Source organism: Gossypium hirsutum, chromosome A13 (assembly GCF_007990345.1).
Source record: "Gossypium hirsutum isolate 1008001.06 chromosome A13, Gossypium_hirsutum_v2.1, whole genome shotgun sequence".
In the NCBI taxonomy this organism is placed as follows: domain Eukaryota; kingdom Viridiplantae; phylum Streptophyta; class Magnoliopsida; order Malvales; family Malvaceae; genus Gossypium; species Gossypium hirsutum.
Genome location: NC_053436.1, coordinates 5,803,634 through 5,816,167, shown reverse-complemented (window position 1 = coordinate 5,816,167; position 12,534 = coordinate 5,803,634). Strand labels below are relative to the sequence as shown.

Here is a 12,534-nt window from a genome sequence, read left to right as displayed (position 1 = left end):
GAACAGATTGATTAATAAAATTATTCGTAAATTAAATTAATTTACTTTGTATTTTGTTCTCAAATGGTTTTTGCACGCAAATCAAAATAGAAGCAAATGTTACTCATTGGTTGTCTAAATATTTAACTAATATTGAGCAGTATTACGTGGTCAGATCGTAGTATAGAAAGACAACTTGTATTAGTAAACGAACCTAAACATGTCTTTAGTCTAATATAATGTAACACCCCATACCGGTACTCGAGATCGGTATAGGATATGAGGTATTATCGAAATTTTTAAAATAATTTCAATTAATTTATATCGTTTGGTATTCATTTTCATGTTTCACGTAACATCTTTTTCATATTATAATTCTCATATCATATCAAATATTCTATCCGTTGAATCATTGGAGTTCCGATGGATTTTTCAACAGTACACTCAAAGCGTACATTTTCATATTCCATCAATTCATATTCAGATCATTGGAGTTCGGATGGATTTTTCAACAGTACATTCAAAGCGTTCATTTCCATATTCCATCAATTCATATTCAGAAATAACCCTTAGGATGTTTAATCATCAAGCACTTTCTCAAGTCATATCTCATGTAACTGTAGTGAATCAGGATTACCTTTTCAGGTCAAATCCTACCCACCTTAAGTAATCATAAGGAATCATATATCGCGTAACCGTAGGGAATCAGGATTACCCTTTTCAGGTCAAATCCTATCCGCCTTAAGTTACCATAGTGAATCAAGAATAAATCCTATTTACTTTAAATTACCATAGTGAATCAGGAACAAATCCTATCCACTTTGAGGTATTATAGTGAATCAGGAACGAATCCTATCCACTTTATATTCTCGAGAAGGCTTTTGCCAAATTAACAGTCCGGGTTATCTATTTCTGCAACACATGCAAGAACTCTTTCATTTGGGAAATCACCTATATCCATCCAGAACCCAATATTCAAACAGATTTTATCCCTTTCAAGTAGTTTCAAAACATGTATTATTTCTATCATTTCAACATCCATACATTTCATATATTCAATTCAAACATCATATAAAATACAATACAATATTTAAATTGACATATTTAAATGCTCATTCAAGTTATACGAATCTACCTGACTAAATTGCAGAAATACCAAGATTTAGGGGCATTTTGGTAATTTACTATTTTCTCAACTTTCACCCGATCTTAAATTAATAATTTAATTTAATTTATTAATTTAGATAATAAAATAATTCATTCCCTTCAACTTGGTCATTTTTTACATTTTTACAAAATTTCCCCCTAAGGTTTTACTTTTATTCAATTTAGTCCTTGAGCCTAAAACATGTAAATTAACCATACTAGCTGAATATTCATATATATTTTCCTCCCCCTCCTCTCCATTCCACATCCTTAATGTATATAACATGCTTATAAGTAACATTATCTATAATTTCACTATTTACTTATATGTATATTCAAAGCTTGTCATAGTCACTAAATTATTTTTATCTTAAGATACAGAACTCCAAATTAAGATTCATTAATTTTACATAAAACTAGACTCACATATATTCTTACCATAAAAGTTTTAGAATTTTTGGTTTAGCCAATAAGTACAGTTTATTCTTTAAAGTTACCCCTATTCTGAAGTCTGACAGTTCCAACCCTTCTTCATTAAAAATTAATTATCTCATTGTACAAGATTAGAATAATGTTCTTGTTTGTTTCTATTGAAAATAGACTCATTCAGGATTCTAAAAATATAAATTTAATCCCATAATTATTTTTATTTAATTTTTTATGATTTTCCAAAGTTAGAATAGGGGAACCCAAAATCATTCTAACCTTGTCTCATAAAATTTATTATATCTCATAATTCAAAATTCTATTTCTTACACGGTTTCTTTTATAAGAAAATAGACTGAATAAGATTTAATTCCATATTTTTTCATCCTCTAATTCTTTTTTCAAAATTTATGGTGATTTTTCAAAGTTAACCTACTGCTGTTGTCTAAAATTGTTTTAGTGCAATATGTTTATTTACCATGTTTATAACACCCTTATTTTCTTTCTCTACACTATTTCTCATTACTTTCTCTTATTTTCTCTTCACTAACATGTCAAGAACATAGGTCCATATATAAGAAAACTCTACATTAACATCAATTCCGTGCTTTTTCAATAATATCAAACTTAAAAATATATTGAAATCATGATGTTCTTACCTTGTTCTATTGATTTCAATCTTCATCTTGATTTTCTCTCTCCTTCAGCTTCCATTTCTTGAATCCAACTTGATATTCTAACTTCCCATAGTCTCCTTAACATTTTTTTCTCTTGGTAGCTATGAAAATTCTTTTGATTTTTGGGTGAAAATGATGAATTTTTTATAGAAGGACCAAATTGTAAATAAAGCAAAAGTTCCTTTCTTTCTCTCTTTCTCGCACATTAGTGCATGGGAAAAATGATCATCCTTTTCTTTCTTTCCTTACATATATATATTAAATAAAATAATAATCAAATAATCAAATATCATTTAAAAATCAATTTAAAGTATTAATAAACTAATATTTATTTATTTAATTTATCTAAAATATCTCCAACATCATCATTGTCTCTAGATTTCTCTCTCCTTCTAATTGACCATATTATCCTTGATTATGTTTTAAAATTTCATCCTTGAGTCATCATTTAATTTGATAAAATTATAATTTAGTCTCTCATAATTCTTTACTTATTTAATTTGGTCCTAATTCATCCATTTTCCTTAGTTTTTATATCATTCCACCCTTAAAATATTTGCATTATTGGTCTTTAAACTTTTTCATATTTACCTTTTAACCCCTCAAGTTTTTGAGTATTTACTCTTGTGCAACAAAACTTTTAGTCCTTTCCTGAATCAAGATATCATAATTTACTTGCCAATGTTGTCATAACTCAAAACTTCCCTTTTTATCACTTATTTCCTTATTTTTCTATATCAAGGATAATATTTTACTATAGAAATTTTCGGGGTATTACATGAAAAATGAGCAAACTGGTTGAAAGGATAATACGTCGTCTATTAAGTCCAATTTTGGAGATGTCTTGTCTTAAGCATCAGAGTGGATGACTCGCCAAAGATAAAGACATAGATGTGACTGACTAGACTAGCAGTACATCGAACAAAACCAAAGCAGGATACATCCTGAATCCGTTTATGGATTTATTCACTTGTGACGTTCATAGTGTGACATACCTAAATCCAGAGTGGATAGTGGATTATGTATGTGTGAGTTGTACACTTTGACATAAGTAAAAGCCTGAGTTCAAATAGATAAGGAACCAAAAGCTGGTGTGTTGGATGTACGAATTTTTTTAGTATGTAGCGTCATTCATAACAGTGGAATTCATAGCACAAAACATGGGTAGATGATATCCTCTCTTTGGCATTACATGGTTGATGAAAAGTAAACGTGGTCACAAGTCGTCCATTTTTCTGATAGATGACTTGATCACTATTTGATAGTATTGACTTTTCATGAAGAAAGATGTAATGATTACCATTATATAAAATAATATAATATTAGGAGAACAAATATTATCCTAAAAAGATCTATGATATCCTATAAGGGTATCACATTTATGATAAGGTTATTGGATAAGTACTGTGTAGTTGCTTTCATAATGGTATGTCATTGAGGAGAGCTCAGTTACGATATTATAGTGGAATGACTTCTTGACTAAATGAGTTTATAATTAATAGACAAAAAGCTAGAACTTAATTATAAATCTTTTGATCTTCAACTACATATATCCAATCAATCCCTCTGTTAGCTTATTGAATCCAGATATGAATTGTGTCTTTGAATAGAAATGAACGGAATGAATAGAAAAAGAGAAATAGGAAACATTCATGAATGATTATGTTCTTTTTCAAAATGGAGAAATGAAATCATTTGGAAATGAATGTAGGTTTCAATGAAAATAAAAATAAAAATAAAAATAAAAATTTGCAATCCTATATGGATTACTTAAAAAATAGTGGAAGAATGAGTCTATCTTTTTGGACTATTTTGAAGCCCGAAAGTGAAAATAAACCATTCGGTTATAGTGAACGTGTTGAGTTGTGAAATATTAAACATATTTTCTCGAAATTTTACCAGAGGCAAAATTATCAAAATTTTGGTAGGGATAAAATAGGGATGAAAACTTTGTTTATATATAAATATTAAAGTTTATTTTAGAAAATAGAAAAACTGAATCAAGTTGGATCACATTACAGAGTACTAGATTAAAAAGGCCTAAGAAGTACTCGTACTTGGACCTGATGTAAGAGAGGCCTAAAACCTCTCATGTGACATGAAAGGGGCGACAACCTTTTAGGAATACTAGGGTGTGTTGTACACATGTCTCCTATTCTAAGTAGGAAGTTATTTTTCTATTTGAAATAAACCATTACAACTCATCAAAGGTTTTACTTTCTCCTCGTATAAATAAATGGCACCGATAGAGCTATTTAGACAACTTTAAGATATCGTTATTTTTATCAAAAAATACAGAGTTTATTCTTAACTATTATCTATATTTTTCCGGAATAACAATTCTATCGTTTTCTATTAAGAAAAGAGAATTTTCGTTTTCACCCCAAAAAGAGAGAAAACTTTTTCTAGTTCTGTGTTTCAATTCAATTGGTTCGAGCCCACACTGTAATACCCCTAACCCGAATCTATCGTCGGAACAGAGTTACGGAGCATTACTGGAGTTTACAAATCAAATAGACAGAAAATGCAAACATTTTATATCATATAGCATTCATGTCAAAAACTGATCAAAATCATATATATTGTCTCTTATACGAGCCCTCGAGGTCCAAAATACACATTAGAAACAAATTGGGACTAAATCAGAAACTTAAAATTTTCAACACTGCAGGGATCACACAACTGTGTGACCAGGCCGTGAGACACATCCATGTCTTAGGCCGTGTGACCCAAGTCAATTTACTCATACGGGCTGGGACACGGCCGTATATCCCTATTTCGAATGCTCACACGGCCTAAGACACAACTAATCATAAATTAAAAACAAAATTAATCTAGACATAAAATATTAAAAAAAAACTTCTTACAAATCTCAACATCTTATATTTAAGACCTTAGCGATAAAAGGTGATGAGAGTTGTTGGCGGATTTTCTCATTTTTTTTTCTAGCGGTCATATGATTTATAAATTTCTTTACTCAAAGTAAAAATATATCTTGAGTAGTTGAGCTGTTAAAGAAAGATCGGGATACTAGTAGAGCACAAGTTGGTTAGCTTGTCTCAAGAGATACGTCTTTCTCATTTGAGTAAGTTTCCTCAATATGTATAATGCATCTCCTTCCAACCAAACCCCCAATTTGCAAAGCAACATTTATGGCTTTGTAGGTACTATTGCACCTAATTCAAAACTCTATTCAATTCTATTATAACCTCATGACCCTATTTGTAAAGTTTAGATATAGGACATTTGTCAATCTCGTAATTTTGCTTGTGCAGTCTAAAAATTTCACAATGTACTAAATACTATTCTATTAAATTATGGGTAATTATTAGTAAAAAAAAAAAACTCCACAAGCGAGTTTAAGATGATATAAGTGTCATTTTTAATTATTTAATTATTATTTTATTACACCCTAAATACAATGTCAATGGAGTTTTTAGACTTCACAAGTAGCGTCAAGAGGTTGACGAGTATCCTATAAGGGTAAAATAAAATATTAATATATATATTTAAAAAAAGAGACACATGTCAATTTTTAAGACTACTTATTAAATAAAAAGAGTATACTACCGGTGTACCAAATGCTCATCCTTCTAAATTTTTGTTCCCATATATTTCAATAAGTTATTAGCTTTAAGTACCCAAATTCAAAATTCACTACACGCAATTATATATGTGGGTCTCCAAATCGCACGATGTACTGTTATGATACTATAATTATTTGATTTTATATTTATTTCATTCTAACTAAGATAAAAACAAAACCCTATACTTACTTTAATGCACGGTCAAATCCGAATTATTCCTTCAAATGTATTACAATACATGATCATCTCTCTAAAAAATCACTTGATGAGATAAAACTTTATGAATGAATTTTTTGTAATCATTCAAAGTCCAACTAAACATATAAACTTTATTTGCGCAAACCGAATAATGTGAACTTTATAAGTAACAGAAGATTTGATTTCTCCTTCTAAATTGTTCGAGACCTCTTAAAATCGACCAAAGATCTCATGGTCATATACAGTTCAATTTAACCAGACATATTTAAAGAGCAGTTCAATTATGACAATTGTTTTCTTTTTAATATTCTTTCCTTTTAAAAAAATTATATTCTAAAAAAAATTTGGTTTTTTTATTTTTAAAAATTAATATATTCTGTTAAAATCTAAGTTCTTTTCGTGATTGACCAAACTAAATATTATTTATATTCTTCTTGTTGGGATTTGAAGATATGTTTTATTTTGTAAGATATTTTCGAAATAATTATTATTATTTATTTATTTTTTATATTATTTAATCTCCTATTCAATAGTGAGTTTGATTTTCTGAACAATTTCATTATAAGTTCTCATTATATCTGCTCTAGTCTCTCTTCAATTCATAAATAGGAGGATAATACGTTTTAGTACATTCGAACTCACGTCCTCCTACATTAACAATAATGTCTATGTCAATAGAGTTAAGACTCAATCGACAAACCATTGATTATTTAAATACGAAGAAATTAAATAAAATCAAAATATATATGGAAGGGAGCTTTCGATTAAAAAAAAAAATACTCACTGGCTTTGTCTTTGAGGTGCTAATTACCCTTTTCTACTAAATATTAGTTTCTTATTGCCTAAATTCGTTGGTTTATAACTACCAAGTTAGAAACGTGATTTTATTAATTAATATTTTAAAATAAATAGCAGTTATAATATTATTTCATATAATATAAAATAGGATAAATTATTAAAATAGTCACTTATGTTTCAATTATTATATTTCAGTTACTTATGTTTCAATTGTTACATTTCAGTCACTTATGTTAATGTGTTGTAACATTTTAGTCACTGAGCCGTTAATTGTTGTTAACGGTAAGCTGATGTGACATGTTAAATCATCATTTCAAATAATTAAATTATACAATTAATCCCCATATTTTTACTTTTATGTTCTTTTAGCTTTCTTTTTTTTCATTCTATTCTACTTCTCCCTCTATTTTCACCACTTCTCCATATCTTTTAACGTAGAAGTACATAAAAGAAAAAATAGATAAATTTTAAGAAATGAAAAACATAGAAAATTTACGTTAAAAAAGACAAGGAATGGAAGAAAATAGAGGGAGAAACAGAAGAGAACGGAAAATAAAAAAGAAAATTCAAAGAATATAAAAAAATAAATTGCTCAAAATAAATAGGGACCAATTGTATAATTTAACTTAAAATTTTCGTTTGAATTGATGATTTAACGTGTCACATCAGCTTTATTGTTATATTGCTAACGGCAATAAACGCTCGGTGACTAAAATGTTATAATACGATAAATGTAAGTGACTAAAACTTAACATTTCAAACATAAGTGACCAAAATGTAATATGAGAGAAACAAAAATGACTATTTTGATAGTTTACCTTATAAAATAATAATTAACTGTAATTTTTTTAAGTAACTGACTGTAATCTATTAAAGAAAGAAAGATAATAAAACTTAATGTTGTGCATAATTAATTAAATTGGTGTTATGAGTTATTAGGCACTAATTCAATTGGATAATGACTAAAATATCATTGCATTATAAAGTAAATTTAAACTTTATCGTTTTAATTAAAATTTCATTCTTTTACAAATATAATTAACACATAATTTTATTTTTTATCCACATCGTGGTTATACCATAATTTAATTTTTATTTAAATCACAAGTTAAATAGATAATTTTAATGTTTAAATGATATAATGAATTTGGAGTTGTGTTGATATTATGGATTTAGACTAAAGTATAACATCGATAACAGGAAGGAAGTATAATACAGGGACTAAAACTCGAATTTAACCAACAATCAAATGTGTAAGAGATAAGTTCTTTGCATTGAATATATTCTGGTGAAAGAAGGAAAAAAAACAAGAGGCATATGCTGAAGTAACGATTCACAATGTCTCTAGAATTTAGAGCTATATGTTAAAGTGACCTTAGGTGTCACACCAACTTGCCACTCTTTTCACTAAAAAAATCTCAATATTCCAAATCACCTGAGCGAATTAAGATTTACTTTTGAAAAAGAGGAAACGATAGGGGCCGATTTTTTCGGGAGAAATTTGTTATTTCTCGTTTATTCGAAGCAACAGATTTCATAATAAATAGGTGTTTAGTTTAAGTGGTAATATACTAGCTTTTCGATGTCGTATATGATATCAAGTGCGATGCGATGTATGTGATTTGTCTTATTAGACATCTAATAAGATATATTCATTTTGTGAACCCATTAATTCTTCGTAAAATTGGGAGATAAAAAATTCAATTGAAATAATATCGATTTATTGGGATGTTCGCTAGCTTTTAATGAATCATACTTCATAAACTTTTCTTAAAGATGTTGACCTCTCCTTAATAAATGGGCTGAAAGAGATTAAATTGAATTATTTAAATTTAAGAGGGTCAAGGCCACAAATTATCCCCAAGCTTCGCCGCTAAACTCCTCTCAGGGCGAGTAAATTGATAATGACAATGGCAAACCAACGGCAGTTAGAGGCTTTGGTTCCTTGGACCCTCCTAAAATTTAATATTTTAATTCTTTTTAAATGAAAATTTTCATTTTTGACTTCTCTCAAAAAATAATAATTTAATTTAAACTATTTTAATGAAAAAAGAAATATATTCTTTAGTACATGTATTTGATCTTAATATTCATTTTGGTCCTTTTTTTTTTATTTCAAATTGGTACCCACGTTTGACTACTGTTACACAGAATGGTACCTAAGTTAAATGATGCTAACTTTTATTTTGTGGTCCAATAATTATTTAATATGTGATGATGATGATGTCATTATCCAAAAATTAAATAAAAAAATCTAAAAAATTCTGGAAATATAAAATATATATTTCGGGTAAGAAATTGTAATTCTTTTTTGTGACTTGATGAATATTTTCATGATTTTGATATAAATTTTTAATAAAATTTATAAAAAAATTATTTTTATTAAAAATAATTGATTTTATATTTTCATAAAAAAATGATACTCTTTTTATAAAAATATGAAAATATATAAAAAATTTGATTTTTATGTTATTTTTTATTTGGTATCAAACATTATAATTTTTTATATTTTGAATTTTTAATACATATTTTTTATAAATTTTTATAATTTCCCAAATGTTATTATGACATCATCATTCCATACGTCAGATAATAAATTTGATACCATTTTGTGTAATTTAAAAACAACATAAGTACCAATTTGAAAAAAAATATATATAAATAGCAAAATTAAAATCAAAGATAAACATAAGCACCAAAAAATATATATTTATCTCTTTATTTTCCAATTTGATTCTTCGTAAATTTGGTTTTTTTTAAGAATTTAGTTTCTTTATTTTTTAAATGTCAAAAAAAAAAAATTGTTAATATTGTTAAAATTATTCTATTAAATTCATTACTGTGACACCTTGAAATGAAAAGAAAAAAAAAAACAAATTTGATAGTCATAAAATAAAAAAATTAATATTGTAACGAATCTAAATTTAACAAAAGAATTTTTATGATATTAGTTTGGGGTGAGCATTCGATCGAATCAAGTGAAAAACTTTCGAGTTAATCGAGTTGACGAGTCCCATTTTATCATTTTAACTCAATTTGAAAATTTTCCAAATCAAGTGAAATTAAAAAAAATGTCAAATTAAAATATTGTTACAATATAACTAATTCAATGTTAGAACATATAAATTTGAAAATTCTTTCAAAGCATAATAAGAAAAAGAAGAAGAAGATATTTTAGTATGATAAACTTAAATAGTTAAATTTTCCAAAAATTATTATTTTAAAAAAATTTAAGTTTTTTTATATTTAGAATTTTTATAAATTTTTTAAATATCAATTTTGATATTTTATAAATATTCTGAATTTTAAAAATTATATTTAAAATTTTTTGAAAATTATTTTGATTTTTTTTTTGTAAACTTTGTTGAGAGATAAATTTACCTATTTTTAAAATTGACAGGGATCAAATGGGTATTCACATTAATCTGTTATTCGAATTGTAAAATTCAACTCGACTCGAACTCGAATTACTTATTCTAGTTGACTCGAAAAAATCGAATAACTCAATTCAATTAACTTGAAATTCGAAATATTTTTTAATTTTTTAGTCGAATCACTTTTAATAATAATTGGACCTGTATACTTAAATCCGAAAAATATAAAATGATTAAATTTCTTAAAATAAAAAGACGAAATTCCGAAATATAATATTCTAAAATTTTAATTTTCTTAGGACCTTCACAATCGAACTTATTCGTCAAACCTTTATTCATTCGTTCGGATACAATTTAAAGTACAAAAACTGCACTTTCGAAAGCATTCTATAAAACAAACGATCAAGTCCTAGATAATTGCATTGGAGTCCTTTTTTGAGGGGTTTTAAAGAGCTGCATTGCATGGGAAGAGCTGCTTTTACCAAAACCAAGATTTTGATGCTAAGGTACGTAATGTTGTCGTTATTATTTGGGTTGATTACAACAGATTTTCTTAATCTATAGAATGAATTTTAAATTAGTCATTAAATTTTAAAATGGTTTAATTGGGTACTAAAAATATTAGTATCGTATTAACCAAGTTTTTTTTGTCACTCTCGCTGTCTATCTGGGTGTTAAATGTTAGTTTATGTTTGATGTAGAGCATATTTAAAACGTGTTTTAAGTATACTTTATTTTTAAAGATTCAATTAGAACATTTTAAAATTTAGGGATAGTTTTAAAGTTTGAGCCATGATTTTGAGATGTTTTTGTTTGGTCAAAAATGAAAAATGAAATTTGTTTTGTATTTAGAAAAGCCAAAAATTAAAATTTTTACCAAAAAAAAAACCATACAAAAGTACAAAATTTAGAAGCAAATCATTATGAACTTAATAAATATGTTTGACTTTTGGAAACTTTATTCGGGTGTAGGGAAGCAAAACGCGTTGAGCGACCATTGAGCAAAATTGCAGGCGCAGATCGGGAGATCAATAAGAAGTGCAAGAGTAACGACGATATAAAAAGTTCATCGAGTTGGGTTCCACATCCAAAGAGTGGGATATATTTCCCGAAAGGCCATGAATGGGTGATGGATGACGTTCCGGACCGGGCGGCTCTTTCGGTTCAAGTTTCTGGGTTCGAAGCGTCGACGGTGTTGATAAACCGGAGTCTTCGGTTCATGATGACCACTATTCCCATGCAAATATGTGATGATCAAACAAAATTTGTCATGGAGATAAGGAAGGGTTTTTATGAAATTTGAATAAAATATTAGGACTTACAAGCTGAAATTATCAATGGTGGTGTGTAATGATAATTTCAAATTATATAATCTATGAATTATGTAATTGTGTTAGAGTGGTATTTAAAATATTTTAAATAAAATTTTACATACAAATCATTAAATCTGATAATTCGATCCATTTAATTCTGAGTCTAAAATATAATTGAATACGAATTGATCTAAAGTTAAAACTAATCGAAATTGAAATAATTTGAAAATTTTTAAAATTTAAATTGACTAAAAACATATTAATCTAATCAAAAATCAATCTAGCAAAAGTAGTTAATTATTGAGTCGAATTGTTTTTTTGATATAAAGATAATAGCTATAAATAATCATTGACTCCCTAAAAAGATAGAAGAATGGGACATATAATGCATTATAGGTATATCATCATTACACTTTAATTGAATTATTTTATTCCACCTCTCAAAATAAAAAGAATTAAATCTCAATCGACATATTTAAATACTCTAAATAGTAAATAGCTCATGGACAATTTTTTTTTATATATAAATAGCTATTTTATAAACTTGTCCATGGTCGAATTAGGTTGGTCCTGATAAATTTTTGGGCCCAATTTGGCCCAAAAAAATGAGCTTAAATTTTTGTCCAAGCTTGGCTTGGATAAAAATACTAAAACCCGGGTATGGTTTGACACTATTAATTTTTTTATATAAAAAAATTAAAAATATAATACACAAAAAATATTAAAATAAATATTTTTCAACAAATTGAAACAACATAATAGTGAAATGGTAGCAAAACAACAATTTTTTTATTGTAAAATCTAGGTCAGGCCAGGGTAAAAAAATACCTTACCCGAGGCTCGACCCATTTTTAAAACGAGCCTTATTTTTTGTCCAATCTCATTTTTGGACATATATTTTTTTGTTAAAATCCTCCTATTTGCCGATGAGCCTTCGGGCCAGACTAGGTGACTTGGCTTATAGACAACTCTAGTTCATATCTTGAAAATTGATTTGTCTAACCTAAATATGAAATCGACCCAAATTAATCCAAAC

At 27.3% G+C, this 12,534-nt stretch overlaps 1 protein-coding gene across 1 annotated transcript; it reads left to right on the top strand.

Annotated features, from left to right (window-relative positions):
- The first annotated feature begins 10,547 nt into the window (after nucleotides 1–10,547).
- On the top strand, nucleotides 10,548–11,626 carry LOC121212223 (uncharacterized). Its single transcript, XM_041084619.1, has 2 exons — nucleotides 10,548–10,691; nucleotides 11,158–11,626. Exons 1-2 carry the CDS (start codon nucleotides 10,648–10,650, stop codon nucleotides 11,486–11,488), a joined length of 375 nt encoding a protein of 124 aa, XP_040940553.1. The 5' UTR covers nucleotides 10,548–10,647; the 3' UTR covers nucleotides 11,489–11,626.
- The last annotated feature ends 908 nt before the right edge of the window (nucleotides 11,627–12,534 follow it).